This window comes from Tamandua tetradactyla, chromosome 6 (assembly GCF_023851605.1).
Source record: "Tamandua tetradactyla isolate mTamTet1 chromosome 6, mTamTet1.pri, whole genome shotgun sequence".
Classification (NCBI taxonomy): Eukaryota; Metazoa; Chordata; class Mammalia; order Pilosa; family Myrmecophagidae; genus Tamandua; species Tamandua tetradactyla.
The window spans coordinates 15,634,444-15,655,022 of record NC_135332.1 but is presented as its reverse complement, the minus strand read 5'-3'; the positions used below and the strand labels follow the sequence as shown (position 1 = coordinate 15,655,022).

The 20,579-nt window shown below is 42.1% G+C and overlaps 1 protein-coding gene across 3 annotated transcripts in view; it reads right to left on the bottom strand.

The window, feature by feature from the left end:
- Nucleotides 1-20,579, bottom strand: part of NUP85 (nucleoporin 85) — a 30,971-nt gene continuing 10,392 nt past the window's right edge. For all 3 annotated transcript variants that reach the window (XM_077163804.1, XM_077163802.1, XM_077163803.1), the window contains 15 exons: nt 16,560-16,603; nt 15,028-15,097; nt 12,987-13,108; nt 10,653-10,787; nt 10,424-10,546; nt 10,071-10,202; nt 9,726-9,832; nt 3,991-4,074; nt 3,791-3,856; nt 3,437-3,588; nt 2,463-2,580; nt 2,259-2,359; nt 914-1,065; nt 513-614; nt 1-187 (listed from right to left, as the gene is read on the bottom strand). In XM_077163804.1, the coding sequence (XP_077019919.1) occupies nt 86-187; nt 513-614; nt 914-1,065; nt 2,259-2,359; nt 2,463-2,580; nt 3,437-3,588; nt 3,791-3,856; nt 3,991-4,074; nt 9,726-9,832; nt 10,071-10,202; nt 10,424-10,546; nt 10,653-10,787; nt 12,987-13,108; nt 15,028-15,097; nt 16,560-16,603 (1,610 nt within the window). In that variant the 3' untranslated portion in view covers nt 1-85. The remainder of the gene's footprint in view (nt 188-512; nt 615-913; nt 1,066-2,258; nt 2,360-2,462; nt 2,581-3,436; nt 3,589-3,790; nt 3,857-3,990; nt 4,075-9,725; nt 9,833-10,070; nt 10,203-10,423; nt 10,547-10,652; nt 10,788-12,986; nt 13,109-15,027; nt 15,098-16,559; nt 16,604-20,579) is intronic.

Below are 20,579 nucleotides of genomic sequence, written 5' to 3'. Positions count from 1 at the left end.
TTTGCAAAAGCAAATATTTATTTTTTTAAAAATGTATATACATTGCCATACAAATTTATCACACTGGAACAGCTCTTGGCTGGCCTCAGGAACCTTCCAATGAGCCTTCCTTTATAATTGCCCGAGCAAGGTTTCGGGCAAGAGCAAGTCTCAGCATCTCCACCTTGGTGGTCTCTATGTCATCATCCTAGAAACAAAGACAGCCAGCATGAGCCACACCAGGAGGGATACCTCCTTTACAGCCTCTCACAGGTCCTGTTCTAGCTAAAGTAGATGGGGTGGGGAGGACATAGGGTACAAAGGGCCGTTCTACTAGGAAGAGCTCTCTAATGAACAGATTAGAGACCAAAATACTAGAGCCGGCCATTTTTTCTCAAAAGTTACAGATGAAGAGACACTTAAATGGGTTTGTAAGGAGCCAACGCTTTGGGAGGAGAGGAAAGAAAGACACCCAAGAAAGAGGGAATCTTTCTCCTCTCCACTGGGAAACCAACCCAGAAAGCTAAAATTACCTGGAGCTGGGGGCCATCAGGCTCTCCACACCCTGGTCTCCCTGAGGTCAAGTCCTCCAGACATCTCATCAGCTCATATGTTTGCTCTGCTGAAAAAATCACCTAGGGCAGACAGGCCGCATTACTTAGCTGTTCCCTGGCACGAGTCCAAAGTCCAGGATGCTCTTCTTTCTGTGCTTCGTATGGGAAGTGCTGGGAGGCCAGAGCACCTTCCTTGTCTCACCCCCAGCCCTTCTAGTCAGGGCCTGAGCCAGTACTGTTGGCAGTCAGCTGCCTGGCTTAAGCAGTTCTTGTGTGAATACTGGATTTTCAATGTAGGTGCTATGGGAAAGTGTGTGTGCACATAATTAAGCAGTGCCAAAGATTAAGAAATGAGAAGCCATTGTAGACTCCATTTTTACCTGTTTCTGTTCCAAAAGGGGCAGGGCATCTGTTAGGAGGGTCATCCAGAAAGAACGTGGGGCAATCTGAGAAGTCATTAATGACAGGAGAAGAGAAGCGGCATCAACAAAACGCTTCTCCCCATATAATCGGTGGAACTCACGGTACTTTCCTATTGAGAAGAGAGCAGTGGGTCACTTCCCTGCTTCCTTACATGGCCCCCAGGTGACACCTATAAAAATCACGTTGGGCCTGAGAAAGATATCAAGCCAGCCATCCAGAGGGAGAAGCTTCCAGAGCTGTATCCAAGCCCACAACCAACTGGATGCAGACCAGGGGGATTCAAAACACATTGTGAGAGGGCTCAAAGTCAAATCCGGAAAAATATAAGCATCAAAGTACTGAGTCATGGATTGTGACAAATAAAATAATCCATGAGTCCACACATATGAATAAGTGGGAAGAAAGAATAATGTGTCTCACAGGAATGCCAACTAAAACAACACGAGTTAGAAAATCATTAGTGGGTGAAAGTTTGATTAGGAACAAGATATTTAAATCTCAAAGACACTCTTTATAAATTAATAAAACAAAGGGAAAAGCAGGAGAAACCTGACAGATTCCACTTGAACTAAGGGATCAAAGTTATCACCCCCAGTAATGGGGCAGACACTGAGAGCACACATCAACTCAGAGCCCTACTGCCCTGGGCCTGAATCTCAACGAATCGGGAGACATTAGACAGACCTAAACAGAAGATGATCTACAAAATAACTGGCATGACTTTTCAAAAACCCCCAGGTTAAGGAACAGGAAAGCAGAGGCACTATAGAGACATGACAACTAAATGCAACTCCTGACCTGGGACAGGCTCCTGAGGGATTTGGAAAACCAGGTCTAAAGGACATCACAGGACAACAGATGTAATCAAAACAGGGCGTGTAGGACCAGTTCAGGGTATCTTATTGATGTGAAATTCCTGATTTTGAGAACTGTACTGTGGTTATTTAAGAGAATGGCCTTGATTTTAGGAAATACACATGGAAGTATTAATTGAGGAAGAGGAACAATGCCTATTGAAAAAAATGACTGCTATGGAATGATAAAATGAATAAGGCAAAATGTAAGTGGTAAATCTGGGTGAAATGTATATGGAAGTTTCTTACACTTTTTTGCAACTTTTCTCCAAGTTAGAAATTATTGGAAAATAAAATGTTATAAAAAATACACAGAGTCCAGCATGCAGTGTTCTACATGGTTAGGAGTTTGAGCTGAAGAGGGAGAAAACGCTAGAGAACGAGCCCTCAAATCTCTACAACTGTCTGCTTGTGCCCACAGTCCAGGGGATAGAGTCTAGTGACTTACCAAGGAATGTCAGTCGATCACTAAGCATCATGGCTGGCCCCAGGTTGTCAATGAGATCCAAATCGGAAAAGCAGCCACGCTCACAGTAATCCCTGAGGAACCTGTGGGTCCCAGCCCAGAAGAGATCAGCACAGCAGTCCTAGGTCCACTGATGAACCTCCCAACCTTTCCAGTCCCTGGAATGCCAACCTCAGCTGGACCCACCTGTCTGACACCAGCGTGGCAAAGGCAGCATCTTTGGCACGTATGCTCCAAGAGAGGGCTGAGCCCAGGCGATTGTTGCGGACAGCTTTCATGGCTAAGATCTTACAAATGCTGCGAACTTGCCAGGAAAGAGAAAAAAGGTACAAATCATCCTTTCCTTCACTCTGCTCGGGAAGGAGCAACCTTACCACCTACCTTGAGCTTCCCACAGCCTCACTACAACCCAAGGCCTCTTCATGGGCTCCAAACAGCTTTGCTGGCAGAACTGGAAACTGGGATTTATATGTCATCTCTCAGCTCTACAAACAGCTTAAGGACTCACTTCAGCAGGACTGGCTTTATGAGTGGCTTTGATTTCAGGGATGGTAAAAAGTTTTTGCTTCTCCCCACAGACAAGCTCCTCTGTTATCTGTCAGAATGCCTAAAATCTAACCCCCCTATAGGTCCTGAAAGCCATATGCTTTCATATGCATCTGGGAAGAATACTGTAGATTTTTATCCTGTAACAGTTCAGGGAGAAGAGAAGCAAACTTGTCCACAATCATTTCTCCATCTGTGACCCCAAGCTTCTCCTGTACAGGTCCCCCTCACGTCAGGCTTGGCTGGTCAGAGTACCCGCTGTGCTGGGTCAGCTCAGCACTAACCCCACATCTGACCTCCTGGAGTAAGAGAGAAAGGAGCAGTGGGTCACAACCTTTTCTTAAAGCCAACCTGCTCAATTTCTTTTAGGTCCCAGTGGATCCCTAGCTCTTCTGACCCTCCCTAATAGTCTTCCTGAGTCTTACTTGGTTCACCTCTTGGCATCTGCTGCTGGCTATCAGGAGGGTCCAGCCTCTCTCAGTCTGGCTGGTGAAGAGGCTGGCATGGTGTGAGTAAATCCAGGCCTCAGAATTCCTTGACACTTACATTTTGAGAGTAAATCTAGGCCTCAGAATTCCTTGACATTCACAATTAAACAAGCCAGGCCAGCTCACCTTGCTCAGTCATCTGCCGCTGCTCACAAATCCGCAGCACCTTGAGGGCTTTCTGCTCAGTGTTGAGAGGGACCCGTTCGATGTGCAGTTTCAAGGAAACTTGGCCGAGCTCTGGGCAGTAGTCAAAGTAATCAACCCCCAGTTGCCACAGGCTGTAAAGGCCCGAAGAAGACAGAAATAAAAACGCTGGAGAGCCCAGGTACTGCCCTGCCAAGGTTCCTACTCCCCTAGGCCCCTGTAGTCTTCAAGAGCTAGCAGGGAGGGAAAACAGTCCAAGCCTAAATGATACCAAAAGCCAAAGGACACCCCGTGCCACCCCATGTTCCCACCCTGTGGCCTTGAGGGCCTTCCAACCTGTGGTGAGCAAACAGTCCTGAGGCATATTCCAGCAGGAGGAACTCTCTCATGTTGGACCCGAAACTGGAATAAAACACAACAAAGACTAAGACTACCAGCCTGTTCCTTTGAGGGCGCCATTCCTCAGCCCACCCTCAGGACCTAGGTGTGCAGAAAACACACTAGAATGCCTACTGTCCACTCTGTGCCACACTTACTAGAGGTTGTGGGACTGAAGGAGTTGGCAGTGATCCAGCAGGTCTGTCAGATGGGCCACAAACCACCAGTTGCTTAGGGCGATGCTGTGGATTCAGACACCAAGGTGAGAAGGGAGTCAGGTGAGAGGCCACTCTCTGCCTCAGCAGGAACTCCACAGGGCCTTTACTTCAAAAAGATGGGCAGCAGCAGGATGGGTGAGGAGAAATGCAGCCGGAGGGTCAGCACGGAGTCGGCAGAGGACTCCAGGGCTAAGGGAGCCAAAAGACCCCTGAGCAGTAGACAGAGCCTGCTCCAGTCTATGCAGCAGTGCTACCCAGGAGAGTGAAAAGTTACCACGCCTCCAGTTTCTCCCCTGGAGGATGTTAACAGCCTCTGACGTTGGAGGCCAGTGACCCCAGAAGGCAGGTAACTCAGCATGGCTCAGCTAACTGAGAGACTTGGGACAATACACCAGGGCCCCAAGGTCTCTCTGCAAGGATGGACAATTCTGAATGACACAGTTAAATTTTGGATCTTCAAACACATATAATCAAGCAGCCTCTACATGAAACAGGTGAAAAGTCTGGTCAGGAGAAGGGCTTAGTGAAGAGCTCAAATGGTCTCTGCCAAGGGTGGACTCTGTCATGAAGGTAACCACTCAGGAAACAACTGTTCCCTGCAGTGATGGCCCTGGACTGGGACTGCTGTCACACTTTTACCCCATTCAGTGCTGTGCCTTCTGGTGGCTGTGCATTAACACCACCCTTAGCATCCAAGGTCTGGTGGCAGTGGAGCTGCTCCTCTGTAAAGGGGGCGTGAGTTTGCACATGCTGCTGGATGGGAAAAAGTACCGGCAAGAAGATTCTGTGTTAGGCAAAACATTAAACTAGACCTCTTCTTGGTTCATGAAGGAAGACCTGTTCACTTTCAGTTTGACATTTTTTGGGGACTTCAAGGGCACTTGGTAGCTGCAAACATCTTGCCTAACTTTCAGTAAACTGCATGCTGGTCCCTGTGTCCTGTCAGTAGCAAGGATTTGGCATCTCTTCAAAGGAAGGTAAGAACTAAAAGGAGAATAAACAAGCCCATGGAAGATTCCTGCTGACTTCTCTTTGGCTACACACATGTCAAAAGGCAAACATGTGGACTTCCGGATCAAGATGGCAGCTTAACAACGTGCACGTTTTAGTTCGTCCTCCAGAACAACTACTAAATAACCAGAAACAGTACAGAAGAGCTCCTGGGGCCATGTTAATGACCAGACACAGCGTACCCCAGTCTGGACCAGCTGGACTGGCTGCGAGCACACCCCAGAACCATGAGTTCCCAAAGCTGTGGCGGCCAGCGCTCCTCCCCCACAAGCCGCTTCCCAGAGGGGAAAGGGAAGGACTTTACCAGCAGCAGGGACTGGGCACAATCAAACGCCAATTGTGGAACTAATTAACAAGTTCTGACTACTAAAAATAGGCCTCCAGCTTAGGGGAACCTGATCAAAGTGAAGGTTGCTCATTTCTGCCCCAGTGCCAAGAGGGCAGGACTGACAGAAAAAGGGGGGGGGGGGGGGGAAAGAAGGAAACAGAGGTTTTTGTGGCTGTGTATCTACAGAGGCTTGACTGCCTCTGGATACAGTGGCAGGCCTTTTCAGGCTGCAACTGCCCCAGGCATAGGCAGAAGTGAGCTCTTTTGGGGGCTTGTCTGGAGCCTGTGCCTACCTCAGGGGAGGGGTGAAGCCCAACTCAGGTGGAATCCCTCCATCAAGGAATTCAGACACCAGGGCTTGGTAATTTGAAGCCATTAAAACCAGCCTACAACCTCTCCTCTGTCTCCACCATGCCCCCAGCAGGGAGAGTCTGCCAAAGTTAAAGGTACCGCATTATCTTATGCTGGTAGGACCTGCAGTCAGACAAGCACCACACACAGGGCAGGATAAGAAAAACAGAGTCCAGAGACTTCACAGGAAAGTCTTTCAACCTGCTGGGTCTCACCCTCAGGGAAAACCGACACAGGTGACTCTTTCCTCCTGATAGGAGGCCAGTTTGGGCTGGGAAAATCTGGCTGGGGTATATAATATCTAAGTAGACCCTCCTAAGTGTGTGTGGAAGGCACCACACAAGCAGGGCAAGAAACAAGAAAATAAGAACTGAAAAATTCTCCTCTGTTAAACAAAACTTAAGCTAAAGGTCCAGATAAAGCTGAACGGATGTCAAAGAACAGATAGACAACAAATTCATCCAGCAAGAAAACCCTAGATAAAAGAAGTGAAAGCAATCTCCAGAATAAACTAATTAAGGTAATTAAATGCCTAGATGCCAGCAAAAAATAACAAATCACACTAGGAAAATTGAAGATTTCCTAGTTCCTTTGGCCCAGTCAAAGGAACAACCAATTCAAATGACATGCAGGAGCTGAAACAATTAATTCAAAATGTACGAACAGACATGGAAAACCTCATCAAAAACCAAATCAGTGAATTGAGGGAGGATATAAAGAAGGCAAGGAAAGAACAAAAAGAAGAAACCGAAAGTCTGAAAAAACAAATCACAGAACTTATGGGAAGAAAGACACAGTAAAAGAGATGAAAAAAACAATGGAAACCTACAATGGTAGATCTCGAGAGACAGAGGTTAGGATTTCTGAACTGGAGGATGGAACATCTGAAATCCAACAAGAAACAGAAACTATAGGGGAAAAAAATGGAAAAATATGAGCAGGGACTCAGGGAATTGAAAGACAATATGAAGCGCACGAATATACGTGTTGTGGGTGTCCCAGAAGGAGAAGAGAAGGGAAAAGGAGGAGAAAAACTAATGGAGGAAATTATCACTGAAAATTTCCCAACTCTTATGAAAGACTTAAAATTACAGATCCAAGAAGTGCAGCGTACCCCAAAGAGAATAGATCCAAATAGACATACTCCAAGACGTTTAATAATCAGAACGTCAGAGGTCAAAGAGAAAGAGAGGATCTTGAAACCAGCAAGAGAAAAGCAATCCATCACATACAAGGGAAGCCCAATAAGACTATGCGCAGATCTCTCAGCAGAAACCATGGAGGCGAGAAGACGTTGGGATAATTATTTAAATTATTAAAAGAGAAAAGCTGCCAACCAAGAATTCTATATCCAGCAAAACTGTCCTTCAAAAATGAGGGAGAAATTAAAACATTTTCAGACAAAAAATCACTGAGAGAATTTGTGACCAAGAGACCAGCTCTGCAAGAAATACTAAAGGGAACAGTAGAGGCAGATACGAAGACAGAAGAGAAAGGTGTGGAGAAGAGTGTAGAAAGGAAGACTATGAGTAAAGGTAAAAAGAAGGAAAATTAGATATGAAATATAAAATCCAGAAAGCAAAATAGAAGAAAGTACTACCCATGCAGTAATAATATTGAATGTTAATGGATTAAACTCTCCAATCAAAAGACATAGTCTGGCAGAATGGATTAAAAAACAGGACCCAACTATATGCTGTCTCTATTCAAAGGACACGAGGCCAAGGACACAAATGGACATTTACACACCAATGTTTATAGCAGCATTATTAACAATTACCAAGTGATGGAAACAGCCAAAATGTCCATCAACAGACAGTTGACTAAACAAACTGTGACATTTACATAAGATGGAATATTATGCAGCTGTAAGACAGAATAAAGTTATGAAGTATGTAACAACATGAATGGACCTTAAGGAGTGTGATTAGCCAGAAACAAAAGGACAAATACTGTATGGTCTCACTGATATGAACTGACATTAGTGAATAAACTTGGAATATTTCCTTGGTAACAGAGACCATCAGGAGATAGAAATAGGGTGAGATATTGGGTAATTGGAGCCGAAGGGATAAAGATTGTGCAACAGGACTGAATATAAAAACTCAGAAATGGACAGCACAATATTACCTAACTGTAATGTAATTTATGTTAAAACACTGAATGAAGCTGCACGTGAGAATGATAGAGGGAGGAGGGCTGGGGACATGAATGAAATCAGAAAGAAAGATAGATGGTAAAGATCGAGATGGTATAATCTAGGAATGCCTAGAGTGTATAAAAGGCAAACGTGGGCATTTAGCAGGGACTAGCAAGCTGTGGCCCCCAAGGGCCTTCATGCTGTGTCAGCAGCCCTCTCTGTCCCTGAAGTTCAGGCACATCAGGTGCCCATTTAGAAACTTCTTCCACAGCCTATAAAAAGGACTCCCTCCATTTACCTTTCATGAGGGAGAGTCAGAACACTGCTGACATCATACCCAAGGAGCAAGGCTGCCCCATACCACCAGCCCACTGGGCCAAAACAGGGTCAAACCCAGAATGACAGAGTCCCCAGGGGAACCGTACTCAGGCCTGAGTGGCACAACCTATGAGAGATAAAGTTTATGCCAGACCTAAAATTCAGTCCTTCACTATCCGAGGCACACATATGAAACTCTGATACTATTTCTGAAAGTATTTCAGGTGTTTTTTCAAACTCCTGGGATCTACTCTTGGGATTCCTTTCCTACTCCTCTTTCAGAATGGGATAGGAGTTAGCTTCCTGATCAGAAAAATCCAAGCACCAAGAGCTACAGCTAGTAGAAACATCTCAGGTTCTTTTCTGCTTGTGAGAGTAGAGAAAGTGTCTAACTCGAAGGACTGTGAGCAGAATCCTTATTATGACTGGCACAAGAAGAGGCCATTTCCTGTGGAATGTGGAAAAGCTACTCCTCATTCAATGGTACTTCTCTATGTTTTGTCTTTTCCTGTCACTGCAAACAAAGGGGAACTTTCCCTTTTTTATAGTTTCTCCTCCTTGTTCTAAATCTGTTTTGTTCCTAAAATCCAGAGGTGGCTTATAAAATCAGCCCTGGTAGAAACAGCCCACTGCTCTAACAATTAATTCAGGAAAACCTACAGGCAAAGACTGACAAAGCCAAATAACCACATTTGTACATTATTCTCATTAACTGCTCCATGTAAATAACCTGTCACATCACCAGCTGGGTATAGACCTATGGAAAGAATAGACACTGAGCTCGTTCTTCTGTCCCCAAATATGGTGTCATTTTTCTTAAACCCTAACTTCTTTTTGGCTTAAACATGAAAAGTGGGTAAAGCATAAGGGGAACACTTCCCATTGCCCACATCTACTAAAATGATCCAGTGGAGATGAGTAAAATGAATACTTGAGAAGGCACCTGGATGCTGCCCCAACTTGCTTCCCTTCAAGGTAGTCTTCGGGGAAACACTCACTTGTCCAGGCTGCATAAGAAGGAAGAGTAAATTCCTTTTGACTTAATGTATGTGGATATTTCTAGGAAGCTCTACCTTTGATTCATTGTTTGACATCCCCTTTTGGCTTTGCTCAAGGTTAGGCTCAGTACAATGACAGGGTACCCTTTTGGGTAGAGGGCTAGAGTATGGATTTCCTATTCTGAAAATACCCAAGCACGAGCCCTGTGAGCTTGCTGGTCCCTTGACCCCCTAAGGAGTGTGACTGCTGGAAATTGCCATGTGCCCATTAGGTCCCAAGAAAAGGCTTGCTTACTCTGGAATTTAAAAATCAAAGTCATTTCCTGCAATGCTATTTTAAATAAACATCCCTGAAATGTAAATAGTTATAAACATGGTGGCTCTCAAGCCTAAGTTAAGTCCCCAACCAGAAAGAAGCCACGGTCCACCTACACCTATATCTGGCTGAACAGGGAAGAGGACTGCAGAAGGAAGGGTAAGCTGCCAGCAAGGAGGGACAAGACAGCAGGGTAAAGGTAGGGAGTCCAACCTGCATTCCTTGATCACTTGGTGGATGTCAAACTCAAAGGCTGCCATCAAGATGTTGTCCAGGGGTTCTGGGCTGCTCTCACCTCCCAGAAACAGGTCCAGGCTGGACTGTGGAAAGGTGATGACCCATTCAATCCCCAGAATGGAAGCAGAGAGTCAAGAGGGCAAGCAGGGCTGTCATGTAGGGAACCCTGGAGAAGGGTGATGGGTTTCTTCAAAAAGGGCCAAAGGAAAGCCCCTTCCTTTTCCATAAGGAGGTTCAATTCAAAGACACCACACACTGGAAATGACCATCAGAAAGCTAAGCCACCACAGCTCCAGCCTGCCCCGGTAAGCTCATACTTACCTGTGCATAGAAGTGCAGATCAATGGGTTTTACTGTGGGATGAGAGTACAGGAGCCGAGTCACCAAGAAATGGTACCAGTTACTCAGAAGCTCCTTTTGTTCCAACAAGGCAACTTCATCTCCCAGCATGATCTGAGGAGAGACATTTCCCCCTTAGCTCTAGGGACAATGGGAGCTTAGCTCACTTTCATTTTAGGGCAACTTCTCTATAACTCTCCTTTTCCCACTTGTGGGCTAGGAGAGCCCACAAACAGGTCTGTCCAAGGCAGACCAAGTGCCTGTTATCGCTATGCTCAATGCCCCAGACCCTGGGGGAGGCCAACCTAAGACCCCCAACCCTGCTTCCCACAGACCTTACAGAGAGACTCCAGGTGTGGGCTGGAGGTGAATGTACCATCCTGGAGGTGCCGCTCACACTCTTCATGCCAGTGCTGCCATTTCAACTCCAGCTCTGTCAGGGTCTGAGTGTTACCAGGCTGAGGGAAGACACCAACTGTGAGATGTCATTGCACACAAACCCTTTATGCTTCATGTCTTAACCCATCTCCCGTGACCCAGCAAAGCATAGCTGCTCCCACGTACGCTGAGAATGGGCATCGTCCTCATCAGGTCCCCCAGGATCCTGCACATGCCCGCAGAGGCAGGGCTGGCGTCAGCTTCCTTGGAGAGCATCTGTCGGGCCTCATCCAGCCGACCCTGCAGCACCAAGATGGTCACCTGGGAGGAGACCATGAGCATTCACAGGAGGCCCAGCCCTGCTGGGGGTGGGTGGCTGGTCCCCTCAGTCTACACTGTGGCTTTCCAACTCCTCAGACTCAGGCTTTTGCTCCAAAAGTCAGCCCTGGGGAAGAGTTCTGGTCTCATCTAGTCTCATGATTTTACCACTTCTACTAGGGTCCTCAAATTACAGATTGCATCCCACTATAGGTTGTGACCAACTTTCAAAAATGAACTGAACATAGTAAAACCGAAAATATCAGAGTGCAGGGTGTCAAAGTATTGGCTTATAAAAATTTTATTTTAAATATATACGTGTATATACATACACCCAACATAAACACTTATATACAAGTATATTTGTAAAATATACAAAATAAAATAAGTCATATTCAAAAATGCCACAAATCTATATACTGAATTAATTCCCAAATTTTTCTCTGTGACTTGAGTGAACTTCCTTCCCTCAATTCCAGGCTTGTCTATTCAGTGTCTCCACCTAGGTCTCTTAAATGTAACATGGCTAAAAACAGCCTCCTGGTCACCACCGCCTCACCACCACCATCCTCCCACATTCTTCTATTTCTTACATGCCTATATCTAATCCATCAGCAAAGCCCTCAACTCCATCTTTAAACCATATCCAGAGTCAAATGAATTCTTACCACCTTTGCTCTGCTCCTGTCCTTGTCTAAGCTTCTACCTTTTGCCTGGTTTACTTGAACAGTCTCTAAACTGGTCTGTTTCCACCTTTGCTTCCCTGGGCTATTCTCAACAGGGCAGGCAGCCAGAAGAGCCTATGAAAGCCAAAGCTGGTCATATCGTTCCTTTGCTCAACTCTCCCATGGATCCCATCTGACTAAGGAGGAAAAGAGTAGCTCTTAGGCACCGAACAAATTAACTAATTTGCACACATTTATGCCCTATAACTAACTTAACTGTCATAACAGCCCTAAGTTTAGGTCCTATTTTTATCTGTTATAGAGATGAGGAAAGTAAAGCTGTTAACTGACTCATATGCTATCACACAGATAGTGAGAGGCAAAGCTGGGAGGCCCCAGAGACCCACTCTTAACCACCAGGGGATACTGCACTGCTGAAAGCACCAGTCCTTCTGACGACCAAGAGGCTGCCGTGCTCACCGACCTCCCTGCAGTCCCTCGAATACACCTTGATGACAGAGCTTGTGCTCTGGAGCCATCCTTCTCCTTCAATCTGTACCGCCCCCCCACCCCATAGGTCTCTTGATACCTCATCAGCAAGGCCTTTCTTGAACGTCCCACCCCAGTCAACCACTCCAGTTCTCCTCTCCACAGCACACTGCTACGTGGCAGTACAAATCTCACTTGTACAGGTGTTTATTCTCAATCCATAAGGACAGGGATCTGGTCACAGTTGTTGCTTCTCAGCAGGCAATCAATAAACACTCCAGGAATGAATCAGACTCGAAATCCCTACCCAGTATTTCCTGAGCAGATCTCCCGGTACCAAGGCAATAACTCCTTACTGATGAATTTTACACTTTAAAAGTTTAATCAACTTTCCATTATTCAAGTCAACTAGCAACTTGTCATCTCCCTAGTCACAGGACAATAGAAATGAAGGGAGAAAAGTATTGTTTTTAAAGCCAGAAGATACCCACCTTACCCACACAGGTTGACTTCTAAATTGATAATCCAAAATGACTTTGAGATTATCAATCTTTTTGTTTTTAACAGCTTTACTGAGACAATTTATGCACCATAAAAATTCACCCATTTAAGTGTACAATTCACTGTATTTTTCAGTAAATATGCAGAGCTGTGAACCATCACCACCATCCAGTTTCAGAACATTTCCATCACTCAAGAAAGATCCTCATGCTCGTTCATATCCAATCGCTGTTTCCACACCCAGCCCCATCATCATTTCTGTATTATCACCATGTATTCTCTTCCTAAGATACATGTAAAAATCAAATTTTCTTTTTCACTGGAAAGTCTACACTATTTTTCTTTCATGGCAATTTAATTCTAAACTCTCCCATGGAGGAGGAAAAGAAAGAGCTAAGAGGGTCTTCATAATCACAGACTCCAAGGTCCAGTCAGACCTCATGCAGGCTCAGCAGGTAATGCTCAGACCTGCCCATCCTCACAGCAACAGGGAGGACAGAATGCCAGGTGGAAATCAAAGGAGGCCCAGCCTGCACGCGAGTCTTACCAAATTCCAGAAGCTTTCATGTTTGCTTGGATTCTCACTGCCCAGTACATCTGCTGACAAACTGTCCACCTCACATACATGCAGACGAACCCAGTCAAGGAGGTGAAGAAGGAGAGGGCCAGCTGGAAGGAGATTTGCATCACACACTAAAATTGCAGCTTTATCTGCAGCAAATTTCTTTTCCCATATCACAGAGCATGGCAAGGCAGACAAGCTGACTATGTAGGAGGTGGTTTGGTCTTTCTAAGATGGCACACCTGTCCTGACTAAAGCGGGCATACACAGGGTCTAGAATAAAGGATGGGGTGAGGAGAAAGCAAACTGACTTACAGTGGCACTCCTTCTGGGCAAAACAGCTCCACCTCTCACTGAACTGTAGACCCAGAGCCCCCACCCCCCACAGCTGGATTCTTCACTATCATGCACTACTCAATGGCTATTTAAGTAATGGCCATTTAGAAGCTGGTACTGACTGGGTGTTAGGTACACAACAATAAAAAACATAGTGATAGTCCCCAAAATCTACTGGGAGAGGTGGGCATAAAACTATTACTTTTAATTTCAAGTTGCTCAATGCATTAGTATGAGTATCAGTAAAATGTTAAGATTGCACAGAGATTAACATATATTTGTAGATAATAACAAACAAATAATTAAAAGAAATGCAAAAGAGACCACAGCACCTCTGGAGAGAGCCCACTTGAGTCAGACTACCAGGCTGACCTCAACTCAATTCAAGATCAATGAAGTAATTCCAGTAAGTAGACAGTTACTGTGCAGGGCCTCCAAACCCCCTTCACTACTCAAAGAATTCTCAAAGCAACTTTGCCTCCCATCATCAAATCCCTCCTCACATCCCTAAAATGTTCTGAATCTTTTTTTTTTATGAAAAACTTAGTTTCTTTATTAGTTTGCACAACCTAATAGTTAGAACAACCATTTCCTCCCATCATTTGGCATAGTTGGAAAAACATTTTGCTAAATCCCAATAATGGTGAGAATACCTCAAGATAAGCATACTGTTTTTTGGTAAATAATATCTTTTTTTTTTTCCAAAAGAATAAAGCTTTTATTCTAGGAATTAACATAGTATAGAGTAACCATTTAAGAAAAGTTTTAAAACTCTATTAAGGATATAAAATAACATCTGAATAAATGGAGAAATATTCCATGTTCATAAATGTGATGACTTGATATTATAAAGACGTCAATTCTCCCCAAGTTAATCTATAAATTTAGTGAATGTTCTGAATCTTTTATGATATAAATAATGCCTACCCATTTCACAAACTAGTTCAATGTCTGCTTTCTCACTGTTTTTCAGGAATCGCCTGCCTAACATTCTAGGCTTCTATAATGCACAATGACTTTACGATTCTTTGGGAGCTGGTAATGCTTTGTGATGATTATTGTGCTGGTTTGAAACTGTTGTGTGCCCCAGAAAAGCCAAGTTCTTTAATCCTTTAATATTGCTGGGTGGGATCTTTTTGATTAAGTTGTTTCCATGAACATGTGACCCACCCAGTTTTGATTAGGTGGTTTCCACAGAGATGCGTCTTCACCCATTCAAGGTGGGGTTGCTTACTGGAATACTTTAAGAGGGAATCACTTGGGAAAGCTTCAGATCTAACACATACAGAGACTTGGAGATGCAAAAAGAAAATGCCCCCAGAGAAGCCATTTGAAAGAATTCAGAAGAGAAAGCTAGCATGTGCCTTCCCAGGTGACAGAAAAAACCCAAATGTCATTGGCCCTTTCTTGAGTCAAGGTATTTTTCTCTAGATGCCTTAGTTTGGACATTTTTATAGCTTTAGAACTGTAAACTTGTGACTTAATGAATTCCCTTTATGAAAGCCAACCCATTTCTAATATATTGCACTTCTGGTACCATTAACAAAGCATAACAGTTACGTTGATAAAAACTGCCAAAAAGAGCATTCTAGTCAACAAAAATCTGTCACAACATAGGAAAGACAAAAAGAAGAGCAGAGGGTGGCAAGGGGGCACCTTTGATGTTGTGACAGGATTACTTCATGCTCACCTGGAGCTACTTCAATAAAAAGAATCTCACACAGGTTCCAAATGAGCTCCATTGCCGACAAAATGGAGACCTAAGGAAAAAAATGGAGAACAGGTTTTGTCTTCAAAGATTTCTGAGATCTGCTCTCAAAGCAAAAGGACAAAGCAAAGCTTGAATCACCTGATATTTACTCATGAAGCCAACATTTATTGGGTAGTACTACTGCAGGGCTTCCCACAGAGCAGCAGGCAAGAGAATTTTAGTGGTGGTATGCAGACTAACCTTGTTAAAATTGTAATGGTTGTGAATGTAAGGGGAAATTAAATGCTTTGCTGCCTTCAGAGCCAGTATATTTGTTATATTTACTACTGAGTTTGAAAATTACCAAGATTCTACCAAAGAGAGTTCTATAAGTCATCTTCCAGCTCCAAGTATTAAAACTTGCAGTTCCTTGGGTGGGCCACGGTGGCTCAGCAGGCAAGACTGCTTGCCTGCCGTGCCAGAGGACCCGGGTTCGATTTCCGGTGCCTGCCCATGTTAAAAAAAAAAAAAAACTTGCAGTTCTAACACCCTTTTCCAACATGAAAAAGTTAGAATGGGCATAGCCTAAATAGCCCTAAAGACTGCGAGAAGGATCAAAGGAGAAGCAGGAGTTATAACAGAGAATGTAGGATTTAACAAATGAGTATGACTGTAGAATCACTATACTGATATTTCTTTTAGTCTCCAATGTCTTAGAACAGCTAGAAGGAAAAACCTAAAATTGTGGGACTGTAACCCACACCAAACTGTGAAATCTGTTCTATAAGTTACAATGTACTTTGAAATTAATTGTTTTTAACATGTTATACTTCACCAAAAAAATGTTTAATATGGTATGTATAGTCTTTTTTTCTCTATTATCATTTTCTTTTTTTCTGTTGTCTTTTTATTTCTTTTTCTAAATCGATGCAAATGTACTAAGAAATGATGAATATGCAACTCTGTGATATTAAGAATTACTGATTGTATATGTAGAATAGAATGATATCTAAATGTTTTGTTTGTTAATTTTTTCAATTAATAAAAAAGTTTAAAAAAATGTTTAAAAACAACAAACTTAGCAAAAAACTAAAGGACAAATACTGTATGGTCCCACTGATGTGAACCAACATTCGAGAATAAACTTGGAATATGTCAAACAAAAAAAAACAACAAACTTGCAGCTCAAAAATGTTGTGTTCACAGGGTTTATGAGACTAAGCAGTGGTTCCAAAAGCTCAACTCTCTATCTCAGGTGACAACTGCATCAGCACAATGTGTTTAGGACATATACTTCCTGTAAGAACTGAAAATTCATACAGGAAATTATCAAATACATCCTTATGCTCTAATGAGCTAGGCCTAGAAGGAGCCCAGGAAGCTCAAGACAATCTTGCCACTCCATGAACCTGCCTGTCTGGAAAGAAGAGAGACTTCTGCCATAAGAGTTATTGCAAAGCCGCCCAAGTAGGTGCCCAGGCCACAGAAGGGTATGGTAGTGGTGCCAATGCAACAAAAGTGGTCCTCATTACCTGGCTGCTGAACTGGCGGCCACTGGCTGGATCTTTAGCAGCAACTAACAAAACACAAAACATTCCAAGTCAGCCGTGGAACTTCTAGTCTTACTGTTACAACTTATGTACAGGTGCTATGGTTTTGCCTTATTTCTTTATTTTTCCAGTTTTTTTTTTAATTGTGGCAAAAAATATACATAAAAAAATTTCCCATTTTAACTACTCCTAAGCATACAATTCTGTAGCATTAATTACATTCACAATGTTATGTTACCTTCACCACAATCCATTACCCAAACTTTTCTGATACCCTAAACAGATACTCTGAACCCATTAAGCATTGACTTCTTAACCCTTCACCCCTGTAATCTAATTTCTGTCTCTTGAATTTGTATAATCTAGGTATTTCGTCTAAATGGAATCATATAATATTTTCCTTTTGTGTCTGACTAATTTCACCCAACATAATATCTTCAAAATCCATTCATTTTAAGCATATGTAAAGAGCTTCATTCCTTTTCATGGCTGAATAATATTCCATTGCATGTATATAAAACATTTTGTTTATTCATTCACCCGTTGACGGAAACTTGGGGTGCTTCCAGATTTTATCTATCATGAATAATGCTATGTACATTGGTATGCAAATATCTGTTTGAGTACCTGTTTTCAATTCTTTGAGTATGTACCTAAGAAGTGGAATTGCTGGGTCATCAGGTAATTTCTATGTTAAACTTTTTGAGGCCCCGTCAAACTGTTTTTAAAGCAGCTGTGCCATTTTACATACCCACTAACAATGTACAAGGGTTCTTATTTTTCTGCATAATCACCAATACTTGTTATTTTGTATTTTTAAAATAGCCATTTTAGTGGGGGTATGGTGATATTTTGTGGGGTTTTTTCCCCAAATTATTTATTTTTAATTGAGGAAAATATATGTAACATAAAAATCATTTTAACTATTTAAAGTTAACAATTCTTAGATATTAAATACACTGACTTTCACCATCTATTTTCATCATCCCAAACCATTTACCACTAACGCACCATTCCACACCTCCACCTGACCCCTGGTAATCATTATTCTGCTTTATGTCTCTATGACTTTGCTTGTTCTAAGTATTTCCTATAAGAAAAATCTTATGATATTTGTCCTTTTGTATCGGTCTTATTTCACTCAATATGTGTTCAAAGTTTATCAATGTTGTAGCATGTACCAGCACCTTCACTTCTTTTTACAGCAGAATATTGTTCCATTGGATATACTGCATTTTATGTTTAACCATAAACATAATGAATGCTTAACCATTCATCCGTTGATGGACACTTGGGATGCTCTGGCTACTGCGAATAATGCTGTGACAAACACTGGCATACAAACACTGGTGTATGAGTTCCTGCTTTCAATTCCTGTGGGTATATAACTAGACAAAGGATTGCCTGGTCGTATGGCAATTGTATGTTTAACTTTCTGAGGAAACGTCAGACTGTCTTCCACAGTACAGTGGCTGCACCATTTTACATTCCCACCAACAACGCACATGGGTTCCTATTATTCCACATCCTCAACAGCACTTGTTATTTTCAGTTGTTTTAGTAATAGCCATCTTAGTAGGTGTGAAGTGATAACTCAATTTACTTTTAATTTACATTTATTTAATGGCTAATGATGTTGACCATTTTTTCATGTATTGATTGGCCATTTGAATACCTTGTCTGGAGAAATTTCTGTCCATATGCCTGGTCCATTTTGTAATGAGGTCTGTTTGTCCTTTGGTTGGTGAGTTGTAGTTCTTCATATATTCTGGATATTAAAACTTGATGAGATATATAGTCTCCAAATATTCTCTCCTATTCTGTAAGTTGTCTTTTCACTTTCTTGATAATGTTCTTTACTCCCTTCCTTCCTTTTCTCTATATTTTTGGTTATGTTCTTCATTATTACTTTTTTTTTTTTTTTTGCAAGGGCAGGCACCAGGATTCGAACCCAGGTCTCCGGCATGACAGGAGAGAACTCTGCCACTAAGACACTGTGGCCCACCCTTCATAATTACTTTTTTATTTACAATAAATACCTTAAACTAATAAGAACTTAGTTTGACTAGTACCAACCTGATTCAGTAGTAAATAAGCTCTCTACATCTTCATATATCTCTCTTCCACTCCCTTTAAATTGTTATTGTCTCAGATTACATTTTTATGCATTATACATCCATTAACACAGATTTAAAATATTATTTTACATATTTGCCTGTTAAGTCATATGGGCAGGGAAGAAGCAGTTACAAATCAAAAAACATAGGATTTTAAATTTTCCTATGTAATTACCATTACCAATATCCTTTATTTCTTACATGATTCATGTTACTGTCTAGTGTCCTTTTATTTCAATTTGAAGCCCCTAGGAATGTCTTGTAGGACGGGTCTTCTGGTAATCAATTCCATCAGCTTTTGTTTATCTATAAATGTCTTAATTTCTCTTTCATTTTTTTATTTGTTTTTTGGTGTTTGTTGTTTTTTTATTTCTCCATTTTTGAAAGTTAATTTGCTGGATACAGAATTCTTGGTTGGCAGCTTTTTCTCCTAAGTAAGGACTTTAAATATGCCATCTCACTGTCTTTTGGCCTCCATGGTTTCTGATGAGAAATCTGCTATTAATCTTATAGGGGATCCTTTTTATATGATAAATTGCTTCTCTCTCACTGCTTTCAAAATCCTCTCATTTTCTTTGGATTTTGACAATTTTGCTATAATGTGTCTAGGTACAGATCTCTTATAGTGTATTCTGCTTAGAGTTTGTTGCAGTGAGTGTATGTTCATGTGTTTAATCAGATTTAGGAAGTTTTCAGACATTATTTCTTAAAGTATTTTTTCTATATCTTTTCCTCTCTTTTGTCCTTCTGGGACTTCAATGATGTGTATGTTGGTATGTTTTGATGGTATCCCACAGGTCCCTCAGGCTCTGTTCATTTTTTCATTATTATTTTTTTCTTTGCTTCTCCTTACATTAGATAATTTAATTTGTCTTATCTTCAAATTCACTGGTCCTTTCTTTTGACTGTTCAAATAAGCTGGTGAATTCCTCTGATACATTATTCATTTCAATTACTATACTTTGCAGCTCCAAAATCTGTTTGGATCCTTTTTTATAATTTCCATCCTCTTAATTTTATTTAGACAATGGTTTTCCAATTTCTTTTACTTCTTTGTATTTGGATTCCTTTAGCTTATGGAATACATTTAAGACAGCTGTTTTAAAATCTTTGACTAATTTTAAATTGGTTTATGAAACTTACTGCACAAACACAGGCTTTACAATGATTATATGGATACTTTATTTAAATATGCCTATGGTTAAGCTAACTAAGACATCCATTTCTGGTGTTTCTAAGTGTACTGTTTTCTTAAATAAAAAAATGAAATAATAATAAAATAAAAATAAAATCTTTGACTAATAGTTCCAATGTATACTCTTCCTCAGGGACAGTTTCTGGCAAATTCTTTTTTTCCTGTGAATGGTCCATACTTTTCTGATTCTTTGTGTGTTTTGTAATTCTGAGTATTATATTGTTTTAATTCTGGAAATCTAGTTTTGCCACTCTTCTGAATTTGCTAGGGTTTTTGTTGTTGAGGACTGGGGTTGTCAATTTGTGACTTTTCCAAATTACTGTTGCTCCCAATCGAAGAATGGAATGAGAAAAGAGGGGACAAAAATAAGTACTGCCTCTTTAAGATTCCTCAGTCGCTTCTGCCTGAGGAGTGTTGAAACAAACACAGCCCTCAGGGCCAGCGCCACACCATCCGACAAAGCTGATCAAATGCTGTGACCAGTGATCAGACCCCACACTCCCAGATTTGGAGAACGAGGTCCTTATAGCCCACTTTGGCACTAGCAAGCTACCCTAAGAGCCTGGGCTGCAGTCCTCACTGCTTCCTGCCATATGGTTGGGAAATGGGGGTTCGTAGCCGCTGCACCAGGGTGAAATTCACCCACATTTACTACAATTTATCAGCCTCTTCCTCCAGCTCTTCCCTGGA